The sequence below is a fragment of the Macaca fascicularis genome, chromosome 8 (genome assembly GCF_037993035.2).
Source record: "Macaca fascicularis isolate 582-1 chromosome 8, T2T-MFA8v1.1".
NCBI classification, from domain to species: domain Eukaryota; kingdom Metazoa; phylum Chordata; class Mammalia; order Primates; family Cercopithecidae; genus Macaca; species Macaca fascicularis.
The window spans coordinates 28,670,667-28,684,409 of record NC_088382.1 but is presented as its reverse complement, the minus strand read 5'-3'; the positions used below and the strand labels follow the sequence as shown (position 1 = coordinate 28,684,409).

General features: G+C 38.8%; 1 protein-coding gene across 8 annotated transcripts in view; it reads right to left on the bottom strand.

Annotated features, from left to right (window-relative positions):
* Nucleotides 1-13,743, bottom strand: part of CDCA2 (cell division cycle associated 2) — a 50,196-nt gene that overhangs the window by 17,461 nt on the left and 18,992 nt on the right. For all 8 annotated transcript variants that reach the window (XM_015454597.3, XM_074000509.1, XM_005562870.4 and 5 more), the window contains 6 exons: nucleotides 11,058-11,269; nucleotides 7,721-7,808; nucleotides 7,012-7,253; nucleotides 5,179-5,257; nucleotides 3,689-3,777; nucleotides 2,042-2,179 (listed from right to left, as the gene is read on the bottom strand). In XM_015454597.3, coding sequence (XP_015310083.3) covers nucleotides 2,042-2,179; nucleotides 3,689-3,777; nucleotides 5,179-5,257; nucleotides 7,012-7,253; nucleotides 7,721-7,808; nucleotides 11,058-11,269 — 848 coding nt within the window. The remainder of the gene's footprint in view (nucleotides 1-2,041; nucleotides 2,180-3,688; nucleotides 3,778-5,178; nucleotides 5,258-7,011; nucleotides 7,254-7,720; nucleotides 7,809-11,057; nucleotides 11,270-13,743) is intronic.

The following is a 13,743-nucleotide window of genomic DNA, read 5'->3' as shown; positions in this document are numbered from 1 at the left end:
GTTCTGAGCATCAGGGTGGGAGGGGGCTGGCATGCCAACTGGTGCAAACTGTCCCAAATATAGGACTTCAATTCATCTCTCTGTTTTTCAGTACCACCTCTCACACTCACCATCCATCGTACCTGCCAATTCTGGGCCAGGGTCTCTTGGGATTCCCATGAACAGGCCTGCTCCCGGCTCCTCTCTAGTTCCCTCCTAGAACATTCTGAGCTGTCAATCTTTCCACCTTTTTTTATCTGTCAACATGCTCCCATCTGCTTGGTCTTCTAGAAATTCATTGAAAGCTGTTGTCGGTTTCTCAATACCCCTCCTCATCCCTTTCCTCCTCTCATTGCTATTCTAACTGTATTCCTTTTATTACATAAATGGTATTAGTTCAGCAAAGTCCTGGGAGGGATTGCAGTGACTTAATGCTCAATCCTTTTTGTACTTTCTGGCCAAAATTTTATATGAATAGGTGCATATTCTTTGTAAGAGTGCTTTAAAATGTATATATATATATACACACACACACACACGAAGAAAATCAATTTCTAATATAATAAGTTGTATGTATATTTTTGAATTAATGGTATTTTTTTCAGTAAGATAATCTTTCATCATTTTATCAAGAATGTGTGACCTAAAAAAGTGAACTAAAGCAGGAAAACACTCAGTTCCTTCCGGATTTAATGACTTAAGGATATCTGTGCCATTTAACCAAGAAAAGCAGTCATTTTTATTTTATGGAGGGGAAAGGAAGTTTATGGAATGTTTTGGGTGGGTGTGTAGATTGATAAGTTTAGTTTTAGAAATGTTGATTTTGACATAGCATGGTTAAAGACAGATGTCTAGTATGTAGTTGAACACAGATTTATAGATCAGGAAGTTCTAGTCTTCATATATGGTCATTAACTATGTTTATGAAATTACCCAGAAAACAAACAATTTACAAGGGCAAAGAAGAGAATTCTGGAAAATACAAACATTTAACAATGGGGGACAGAAAACAAACCTTAGACAGAGACTGTACAGGAGTGTTCCATCATGTCAAATGCTAAGATGTCCAATAGGAACAGGACTGAAAAGTATGCACTGGCTTTAGTATTAAAAATAAGGTGAAGCAGCAAAGTGGTGAAGAAGGCCAGATGTCAGTGAATGTGTAGTAGCACTACCCCCAACTCCTGTGTGAGTGTCTCTAGAGGCTATGTCAGATAGGAGAAAGGATAACTCAGTCAGACTGGAAATTTTGCTGGATGGATGAGGTGGAAGGAAAAGGATCCGGAATTGAGATTCCTGACAAGAGTTGGAAACACTTCACTCAGTTCAGGATGAAGAGGGAAACGTGAATTTAAGATGTGTCTAAAAGCTTAATAGTGCAGAAAGAATTTCAGAGTAAGGGAGTGAGCAGGCTGGATGGACAGGAAGTTGGCGGTCAGAGAATGAGCATTGCTACACATGCGAAGGTGTTAGGCAGTAACAAGTTGTAAGAATGGCAGCAAGAGTGAGTAGGTGGCTTCAGAGTGTGGAGTCCAGATCACTGGGCTGGAGAAGGAAAAGGAACTGGATTAAGGTGTTAAATTGGCTAATCACATGGACTGTAAGCGTATCTGAGATGACGAGAAGTGTTAGGAAAGACTGAGAGCTAATTTCTAAATTTTTCCTTAAATTTAGGGAAAAATTTGATTCAGCAACTGGAAGAAGAGAATCTAACAGGTAGCAAGTGGCACACTCATCCCTGTCTAAAAAAATCAGGATTCCCAAAAGGATGATACGTTGGGGTAGATTCAAACATGAGAATCAATTTCAGGTTTGAGTGCCTATTAATTTACTGTGCAGGACACACGCAACACAAGAAGATGAAGAAGATGCAAAAGCGTTCCTTAGGTAATTCAAAGTTAAGTATATAACCCCCCAACCCCATTCTACTCCACGACAAGATTGCATTAATAATCTTTGTCCAATGGTGACTGGAAAAAAATTTGTTTCTGTATCTTCCTAATCATACAATAAGGAAACACACCACTTCTACTCTTTATTATATCTTTAAACACATGCTTACCTGATTCTTCTTAGGAAGTGCTCTCTTTGTACACTTCGTTTCTTGAGACTTCCTCCTATTACTTTTCTTTTCTTTACAAGGCTGAACTTCTGTATTCAATAAGTTGCAAACATTTTCTTCTACAAAACTGACCAATTGCTATAAAGAAAGTGTAAAGTAAGGATACCATAAAGCACAAGCAATTACATGTAAATGTGCAGCTCTCAATCTTGTTGTGCTTCCCAGGATGCTTCTACCACTTTAGATCCCACTTCTTAATTCACAAATCCTATTAAAAGCACTTTGATGAAAATTGGTGGAAATGGTAATTACCAATTTCTGAATCATCAAATGCAGACCCAGAAGCACATATACATCACCCAATTATATTGGGGAAGAAAGAAAAAACAGCTTAAGAATTCGTTAATTTATTCATTCATCAACTACTCATTAAGAACCTACAATTTAGCACCTAACTGCTGGGTTATGGGGACAAAATCATGAATTTTTAGATTATCTAGGTTTGAATCCTGGGTTTAACATCCAACCATATGAAAGTATATGTTTATACTTTATGATGTTATAAACAAAAATCCAAATTTTATCTAATTTAACAAAATAGCAAAAAACATGCATTCAATGGGAGTTATGCTTATATATAACTCCCAGGTGAAATCAAGTGTTAAAAATCAAACAGACTGAAGCACAATTTTAAAAAGGTTATACTTATTTTCTGGTTCTGTTAATTACATGCTGATCCTCTCCACTTTCACATCAAAGAAATTCATAAAATCATACAGATCCCAAACAAATTTTGTTAACTTCCATGTTAACACAGCTCTGAAAGCAGCTTTTTTTTGAGACGGAGTCTCGCTCTGTCGCCCAGGCTGGAGTGCAGTGGCCAGATCTCTGCTCATTGCAAGCTCCGCCTCCCGGGTTCCTGCTATTCTCCTGCTTCAGCCTCCCGAGTAGCTGGGACTACAGGCGCCCGCCACCTCGCCCGGCTAATTTTTTGTACTTTTTAGTAGAGACGGGGTTTCACTGTGTTAGCCAGGATGGTCTCGATCTCCTGACCTCGTGATCCGCCCATCTCGGCCTCCCAAAGTGCTGGGATTACAGGCTTGAGCCACCGTGCCCGGCCCAAAGCAGCTTTTTAGATTTTTCTTCTAATATAATTAAAATCAAATCAGAAACACATTATCACCTTATAGGTTACATGCTAGGTAGGATAAAGTATTAGTTTTTTTTTTTTTTTTTAGACAGAGTCTTGCTCTGTCGCCCAGGCTGGAGAGCAGTGGCACGATCTCGGCTCACTGCAAGCTCTGCCTCCCGGGTTCATGCCTTTCTCCTCCTGCCTCAGCCTCCCTAGTAGCTGGGACTACAGGCACCCGCCACCACGTACAGCTAAGTTTTTTTGTATTTTTAGTAGAGACGCGGTTTTACCGTGTTAGCCAGAATGGTCTTGATCTCCTGACCTCATGATTCGCCCACCTCGGCCTCCCAAAGTGTTGGGATTACAGGCGTGAGCCACGGCGCCCAGCCAAAGTATTAGTTCTTAATGACACTGATTAAACCAAGATTTCACCCATTATCATTTGACAACGAAAACAGAAAAAGTATATTGTATGATTTAAAAACAAGTATGTTGTGCCAAACACAAACACTTACATTTCTTCTGTTAGAAGTCCTTGTTATTCTACCAACTTTATGAGAGGGTATTTTCTCATGGTTATTTGAAGAACTAAAGGTATCTGTGCCTGATAAGACAAAGACAGAATCAGGGTAGGAAACCAAAAATTATAACATGCATCTTCCTTTGGAAACACTGTGTTTAGGATACCCACATTTAATATCATATCTAAACAAAAAAAGAGGAGTCAAGCAGCAGAAATTTTGAAATCCAATTTTTTTCGTTTTAAAAAATTTTAAGTTTACTGGATACTCAGAAACTTTCACCACTTTCCATGGTGACTGCTTAACATATTACCAAGCTAAGACAGCAGAATAAATCACATTATAATAAATGCATGTATTTTCATGAACGTCCATTTATTCCACGATACATTTTGTATAATGAAATCACAATAAAGGGCATTAAGATAACCATGAAAATACTTTACTTGTTTCAAATTTTATTTAAAGTGTAGGATAGGAAAATTTTATTTTGACCACTTTACTTTTTTGAGATGGAGTCTCACTCTGTCACCCAGGTTGGAGTACAGTGGTGCAATCTCAGCTCACTGCAACCTCCATCTCCTGGGTTCAAGTGATGCTCCTGCCTCAGCCTCCTGAGTAGCTGAGATTATAGGCACCCACTACCATGCCTGGCTAATTTTTTTTTTGTATTTTCAGTAGAGACCAGGTTTCACCATGTTGGCCAGGCTGGTCTCAAACTCCTGACGTCAAGTGATCCGCCTGTCTCAGCCTCCCCAAGTGCTGGGATTACAGGCATGAGCCAACGAGCCCGGCATGTGACTTTTAATGATATAAATGAAAGGCATATAATGTGTTTAAGGGTATGGGTTTTGGAACGTGATAGACTATAGTTCAAATTTTAGCTCTAACTTAGTAACGCATGGCTTGGAGTCTACTATGTTTGGTTTGTGTCAACAAGAAGCCACTAAAGGGTTTCCGCCAGGGAGGACACCTGAATAAAGGTGCTCGTCCCATGACATCTGCCAGCTAAGTCCTGGTTTGTCAGAAAAGATGGGAGCAATCTCTGTTGCTTTGTCATAATCATAAAATATCCAGAGACCTTGGAAAGCATATGTGCTAAAAATGCCACACTAATGTTGAGGAAAAAGTCTGGATATTCAAGAATGATCCTTATAATCCAGATATCAGTTCTGTAAACCGTGAAGAGCAGTTTGTCACTGATACTTAAGAGTTGAGAGGCTAACTCCACTGCTTCTAGCAACTAACAAAATGGGGATTCCATCTGAGGAAGTGAATTGTGGGTGATTATGAAGTATGAGGCTTGGAATGGAAAAGGGATGGATGAATAGCTTCATGTCAGCTTTCCAATACTATTAGGTTTTTTTAAACCAAGTATATGTTGTGGTAACAAATATGAAATTTTTAAAAGAAAATAAAAACAGTCAACATATACACACATAAAAAATAACACTTATGATTTTAAGGTAAACAAAAGTTACTACCTGAAAGGGTCTCAGAGATTGATGACTTATTAGGAGAACTCAGAACGGCAAATGATACTTGAAGTGGTTCTATGTTTTCCTAAACAAAGGAAAAAAGAGTAGAAGTTAGATATCTTTAAAAGCAGTGAATATATAATGTGCCCAAAAGAAAAGTAAGAATTTATTTTGGTAGGAGAAACTATAATAAACATACAGATGGGTAATCAATAAAAGATTCTAAAAGTCAAAGCAAAACAAATATATTGAATAGAAAAATATATGTATATCACTTACCAATCATGTTTGCAATTGAAGGTTTACTAACTGCAATCCATCAAACTATTAAGAAAATTTATAAGCAAAAGTACACATAATGATCTGCTGCTAAATTTCTAACTCCTATAAAGAAAATTTAAAAATTCATTCATAAACACAATCTAATGTTATAACATTACTCAGGAAATTCCAGGGTAAGATGGCAATATAAATACAGATAGCAAATCTTTTCCACATAATTGCTGGTAAGACATTAACTGTTGGTTTTGCATAGACAACATTTGTCACTTTGAAGAAATTCTCTTTTATTACCATTTTGCTCAGAGGTTTTGTTTTTTAAATGAGAAATGGATACTAGATTTTGTTAAATGCTTTTTCTGCATCTACTCAGATGACCATATTTCTGTCTTAGTTTCTTAACAAGGCGAATTACACTGATTGTTTTTCAAACATAACACAACTTTGCAGCCCAAGGCTAAATCTCACATGGTTATGATGTATTTTATCTTTTTATATATTGCTATGTTTACAAGGATACTGAACTGTAGTTTTCTTCTCTTGCAATGCCTGTCTGATTTTAGCACCAGGTTAATGCTGAAATCACAATGCTGACATCAATTAACCTACTCCTTCAATTTGTGGAAAAACTTGTGTAGAATTAGTATTTTAACTTGCTCAAATGTTTGGTAGTACTCATCAGTAAAATCATCAAAAACTAGCCAGGCATGGTGATGTGTGCCCATAGTCCCAGCTACCTGGGAGGCTAAGATGGAAGGATACAGAAGGATAGCTTGAGCCTGGGAGGTTGAGGCTGCAGTGAGCCATGATCACACCACTGCACTCCAGCTTGGGTGACAGAGTAAGACCCTACCTCAAAAAAAAAAAAAAAAAAATCATCTGTACCTAGAGTTTTATTTGTGGGAAGGTTTAACTAAAATTTAAATGTCTTAAGTTGATATAGGGCTACTGAGGTTATTTATTTCACCTTTAGGGAGCTTTGGTAGTTTGTCTTCCAAGGAATGTATCCAGTTTACCTGAGTTGTTAAATTCATTGGTATAAATCTGTTCAATATGTACAAGGAGTCAGGGAAGTATTATTTGTAATGGGGAAAAATTCACAAAAACCTACATACAAAATAGATTAATTTAAACCATGGCATATCATTTAGTGTATCTCATTATTTCAAAGCATAGTGATTGCTCATGCAAAGCAGGTGAAGCTCGATGAAAATACAGGCAAGTTTGTTCCATGCTTTTCTTTTTTTTTTTTTTTTGAGACGGAGTCTCACTCTGTCGCCCAGGCTGGAATGCAGTGGCCGGATCTCAGCTCACTGCAAGCTCCGCCTCCCGGGTTTACGCCATTCTCCTGCCTCAGCCTCCCGAGTAGCTGGGACTACAGGTGCCCGCCACCTCACCCGGCTAGTTTTTTGTAATTTTTAGTAGAGACGGGGTTTCACCATGATAGCCAGGATGGTCTCGATCTCCTGACCTCGTGATCCGCCCATCTTGGCCTCCCAAAGTGCTGGGATTACAGGCTTGAGCCACCGCGCCCGGCTGTTCCATGCTTTTCACACTTACAAGATTCTCCCCCTTGTCATCAAAATCTGGTTGAGGTAATGGTTCAGGAACAGATGACTGCTCAAGCAGCAGGGAACTGAGACCATCGAAGTCCTTTTTACAAACAGGTGTTCCTCCTTTACGCAATGGAGTATTTGCTGGCAAAGATTCATCAAACACTTCCGGGCTTAAGTCCTCTCCAAAAGTAACTCTCTTCCTCTTCCTCATATTTAGAAAGGCTGGTGCTTCAAAATTTTCTTCGTCTTTTATAATTAGATAATAAATGAGAGTAACTTAAAAATTAAGCTATATTTCTTATCTAAAAGGCATATACTAGAATCTTTTAATGTGATTATATTCAGCTATTATTTGTATAATAGCTAGTAAAGCTACAAAATAATTGTTGGTAGAGCAAATTCAAAATGGAGAAGATAAGCACATTTCCAATTAAAATATGGTAACAGATTTCCAAGTAAAAATGTGCATATCTTAAACGTTTATAAAATTGAAATATAAATTCTCTTACAAATCCCACCACTAAGTAAAAATGGATCCATGAAATGGACACACCAATTCTGAGGCTCTCCAAGGAGATTCTATCCCTTTCAACTGTTCTTCATTCAAGTGTTATTTCAGAAACATTAAGGCATTGAAAATTTCATATATTATACCAGGTTTATTAACAAGAAAATGATATCCTCAAGCTTAAAAACAAGTATGAATTTCTTACCTGCTTCTTTATCTTTGCAACAGTTTGGGAGATTTGAGATTAAGCTGGGATGAGTCCCATCATCATCACAGAGGTTGTTACAGTGTTCCTAAACAGAATAAACATCAATGAATCATTTTACATATAGAAATACATAGATGTCATCATTAAAAACGGCAGTTTTGAAATTCTCTGTCAGCTGCAGATAGATACTCCTGTATGAAAGATTACCTTTATTTTCAGTAACTGTCCTGGCTCAAAACCATGATATCAGGCACAAATCATAACTATGTCCCCTACATACCACTTTAGAACACGGCATTTCAGGGCAAAATTGAAGCACAGGAATCAATAAACGTGGATCAAATTCATTCAATGTTTGATCTAGCAAATAAAGTTAAGGAAAACATGAGTAGCTAGAATAAAAGCATATGGTTATCGCTTGGTATCTATGGGAGATTCGTTTTAGGGCCCCCTATGATACCAAAATCCACGGATGCTCAAGTCCCTTTTATAAAATGGCCCGTATTTTCATACAACTTGAACACATCCTCCCGTACACTTTAAATACTACTTATAATATCTAATACAATGTTAAATGTCATGTAAAAGAATACTTTTTATTTATTTATTTATTTTTGAGACAAGGTCTGGCTCTATCACCCAGGCTGGAGTGCAATGGTGCAATCTCAGGTCACTGCAACCTGTCTCCCAGGCTCAAGCCATTCTCCCATCTCAGCCTCCCGAGTAGCTGGGACTACAAGTGCGCACTACCACACCCAGCTAATTTCTGTATTTTTCTGCAGAGATGAGGTTTCGCCATGTTGCCCAGGCTGGTCTCGAACCCATGAGCTCAAGCAATCCGTGTGCCTCAGCCTCCCAAAGTGCTGGGATTACAGCTATGAGCCACTGTGCCCAACCTAAAAGAATACTTTTAAATGGCATTGATATATGGTGTTGTTAATATGTATGGTATGATGCTGTTATATGTTATTGTTTTTATGTGTTTTGTGACTTTTTTTCCCTGATAATTTTTGATCTGTGGTTGGTTTAATCCATGGATGCAGAACCAATGGATTTGAAGGCTACATGTACCATATATGGTGTCAGATGAGGAAAACTATATAAATGATCTGAGATAGAAGAATTGCACTAAAATAAGAAAAAAGCCAACAGTTAAATGGTATAACATCGTGTTCTATCTTTTAAACATGCGAACCACACCTATTCCTGGTATTTAAATCTTTTTACGTTACTATATTCTTGAAGAAGAAACAACGAAAGAAGGTAGCAGTTGTCCCTGTGTGTTTCTCCAAATGAAGATTACAGTGTAGGCAAGTTAGGAAGGAAGGGATATTGTAAGCCCCATAGAAAAAGACAGAACAAGCCTAAACACAGGGCCCCTGGAGCTCAGCAGGAGACAGCCAGGCCTACAGACTGGATCAAAGTTCCCTCTTAATCACCACCTACTCGTCTAGCCTCAACCTAAACCTCTGACCAGTCCTTGTTATCAAGAATTCCTCATTTTCTCCTGTACATCCAATTCTAAGAACAGTACCTGCTCTAAGAAATAATCTTGCCCCAAATAAACCTCCTTCATCTGTCTCTCAAGTCAGTTCATTTTTCTGACCAGGAAAATGCACATACCAAATACTGCAAAATAAGTTAACTTATACAACAAAGCTCATGTTTACTTTTAGATTTATTTTTAACTAAAACAATCAGAAAAGTCAGCAAACAACTCACAATTTATATGCCTCCCAATTTTTGCCATCTTAGTATAAAGATCATTAGTTGTAAATGTTTTGTTTTCCTTTTTTTTTGAGACGGAGTCTCACTCTGTTGCCCAGGCTGGAGTGCAGTGGCCCAATCTTGGCTCACTGCAAGCTCTGCCTCCCAGGTTCAAGCCATTCTCCTGCCCCAGCCTCTTGAGTAGCTGGGACTACAGGCGCCTGCCACCACGCCTGGCTAATTTTTTGTATTTTTAGTAGAGACAGGGTTTCACTGTGTCAGCCAGGACGGTCTCTATCTCCTGATCTCGTGATCCACCTGCCTTGGCCTCCCAAAGTGCTGGGATTACAGGCGTGAGACACTACGTCCGGCCAGTTGTGTTTTCATATGATTCTAATGACAAAACTTAATACTTGCTGTGTCATATTGTTATAAAATAAGAGTTCCACGGATCATTCAGATGTTGTCTTTTTGAGGAGAAGATATGAACAAACAGCGCTGTGTGTATTACAGATCCAAACCAGCTTTTTTTTTTGGCCCAGACTGGTCTCAAACTCCTGGGCTCAAGCGATCCTTCAGTCTTGGCCTTCCAAAGTCAGGGGATTACAGGTGTGAGCTATTGTACCTGGCCACAAATCAGCTCTTTAACCAAAATTATTAAAGCTTTATAAATAGCAACTGACCATCAATGATCCACGTAAATAGAAGGTAATTTAGTTCCTTTTGGCTTCAGAACAGATCAGAATAGGCTTGTAGGCATACTTGTATGTTAAAATGTTTATCGTTTGAAAAAAAGATTTGTATTTCTGAGGTGCCAGACACTCGTGGTGATTTTATAGTATCCCATTTAATGCTCAAATTACTCGAAAAGTAGTTACTAACTTTACATTTTTATAGATAAGGAAACCAGGCACAGAAAGGTCAAATAATTTGCTCAGTGACTACGTTTCCAAGTCAAGATCTGAAACTTGGCATTTTGACTCCTGAGGCTATGCTCTCAACCTCTCATGGACTGACAGCCTGTCACGGATTTTAACAGCAGACTTATCTGGGTTCACTTAACAACCTACAAGCCTAAGTGTATGTCAAACAGGTCCTATACCTTTCTGGGAGCACTACTGCTGTATATATATGCCAGAACTATCAATAGAAACTACTCAATAAATGCCAGCTAGTTCCTATCAACTTCCTCTTTCCTCACATTGAGTGGGCTTAGAGAAAAAAGGATGGCTATAAGAGGTACTTTTAAGACCAAATATTTTGGGAGGAATAATCAGTTTAACAGACTGACACATTAATTATGATTAAGTAATCAATATCACTTATATAATTATATAAATCAATAATGTTAGTGCAATAAGATTATGTAAGATTATGACCCTTTATAAACTACAGTCTACTTATATTAAATTCTGCATACTATACACTATATTTAATTTTTAAAAAATAAGAACAAAAAGAAACTACACAGTGTTGTCAATAAGAAAAGATAAGGAAAAAAATTCACAATAAGACAGGTAAGACATTTTCTTTTAAACTAGTATGAAATATGACATTTCAAGGGTATTACTTTGAACGAAAATGCATTTTTATTCATTTGCTTTAGGAAATTTAACTCTCTTCTTACCTGTAAGCTCTCTAGACACATCTTAACAGAGGGTTTCTTCAGTACAGAACGAAGTACAAAGGTCTTAGGGGTGGAAAGGTCCCTCCTGCCCGCTGGAGTAGCTGGTGACCTGACATCAGGGACTGCGTCTGAGCTCACTTCTGCTGTGAACATGTCAGGCGAAACGGCATCGCTTGATCCTTTGCCCACTACACAGTCAGCAACCTTCAGTGCTTCAAGATAAACATGTAAACTTGAGAGGTGGAAGATCTCTTAAATCTGTTTGTTCTAGACCAAAAATATATTGTGTATTTGCAAAGATAATAACGTGCTATGAAGAAATTCAAACCTAATATAACCTGATTAGGCAGTAACGTCTGGGATTTCATTTGGAAAGAAAAAAGGAGGTAAAGAAGCAGCATTGGTCAGTTTTTACCTCAAATATGACTATGAAGGGTAAAGTGGGTATGGGGATTTGGCTCCCCAGGAAATCTCTGAGTCAGAGTTTGAAAGAAGGTATCATGAATCAGCTATAAGCTATTAGTGTGCTTCTACTCATGACACCTACTACTTGGACCATAAAAACTAATCTGAGCCAAGCACTGACTAATAAGCAATTTTATTGCTAGAGTCACAGGCATGTCAACATTCGAGGGTGGCAGGAACGAGAAGAGAAAGATCATCACACCAAACTACAAACACACTGCATGTGCCCCAAATAGGCATGGCTTTTCTTCCCAAATTCTTCCCACAGGAGAACGTTGCCTTATGATTAAGTGATCCATTTAAGAAATACACGATGTGGCAGGCACTCCTCTGGGTGCTGAAGAAGTAAAGACGAGCACACTCCATCAACCAGCACGGAATAAGCAGGGATTATAATATCTCACAGCAGGAAGGAGGGAGAGGGAAGGAGTGGTGGCTATGAAGAGTAACATGAGGATCCTCAGGACAGAACCGCACGCTGTGGCTTGGCTGCAGTGCTCACATGAATCCACACGTGATAAAACCACATGGACTAAACATACACAAAAGTGTGTGCATGTAAAACTGGTGAAATCTGAAAACAAGTTGGTGGATTGTAGCAATGTCCATTTCCTGGTTGTGATATTAATATATTGTAGCTATGCAACATGTCACTACTGGGGGAGACTAGGTGAAGGGAATACTGGATTTCTTTATATTATTTCTTACAACTAGATAACAAATTTAGTTATTTCAAATAAAAAGCTAAATATATATATATATATACACACACACAACAAGTAGTTAATATATGCTATTAAAGAAAATAATGTAGCAAGAGAGGAATACAGTATGATAAGCTGGAAGGAAGTGCTACTGCTTTGGGTAAACAGAGAGCTCCTGAGCAGACACCTGAATAGAACGAGGTGAACCACACACAGATTTAGGAATGGACACTATGCACACAAAGCCAAGTGCAAAGACCTGAGGTAAAGATGTACCTGGCATAGCAGAGGCCCAGCAAGGCTGCTGTGGCTGGAACAGGGGGCATGGACAAGAGAGCTGAGAAATAAGTTCAGAGCAATGGTTCAGAACCAGGCCAGGGAAGGCCTAGTAGAAATAATATGTTCTTTGGCTACTTCTCTAAGTATAACAGGAAGTTGATAAAAGATTTTGAGGAGGGCAGTGAGATACTGTGACTGACTTACATTTTAAAACCAGTGTTCTGGCTACTGTGTGAAAAACTGTAACAGGGGACTGGGGAAAGAGGGGAAGCAGGACAACTTCAGAGGACATATAAAACAATCCAGGCAGGAGATGGTGATGGCCTGGACCACACTGATAGGAATGCAAAAGGTGAGAAGGGGGTGGACATTTGACATATTTTGAAGACCCAACAGCATTTGTCAATGTGATAACAAGTTTCATTTGAAAAAGAGAGGTATCAGTTGGGTGCAGTGGCTCACACCTGTAATCCCAGCACTTTGGGAGACTGAGGTGGAATGGAAGGATCGCTTGAGCCCAGGAGTTGGCGACCAGCCTGGGCAACATAGTAGGATCCTATATCTACCAAAAAAAAAAAAATTAGCTGGGCATGGTGGTGCGCACCTGTGGTCCCAGCTACTAGGAAGGCTGAGGTGGGAGGACTCCTTGAGCCCAGAAGGTTGAGGCTGCAGTGAGCCAAGATCACACCACACTGCACTCCAGCCTGGGTGACACAGCAAAGACTCTGACTTAAGAGAAAAAAAAAAAGGGAAAAGAAAAAGAGAGGTATCAAGTTAAGTCCAATTTTGAGATACAGCAATGAGGTGAATGAGAGTGTCATTTACTAAGATGAAGAAAACAGAGATGAGCGGGTTCGTGAAGGAAAAAATAATCAAGACCTATTGGACTATGTTCAGTTTGAGATGTTTATTAGGCATTCAAGTGAAGGTCATGAAAGGGAGCTGGGGACTTAATTCAAGAGTTCCGGGAAAAGACCACGGGCAGCTATTTTAATTTGAAGTCAACAGCATGTGATAATGTCTGAAGTCACCTAGAAAGAGTGCACATTGGGTATCTTTTATCCAAATGCTTAGAATCAGAAGTGTTTCAGATTATAATTTTTTTTTCAGATTTTGAAATATTTGCATTCTACTTACCGGTCAAGCATCTCTAACCTGAAAACCCAGAAATGCTCTACTAACCATCTCCTTTGCGTGTCATGTCTGCACTCAAAAAGTTTCATAGTTGGCCGGGCGCG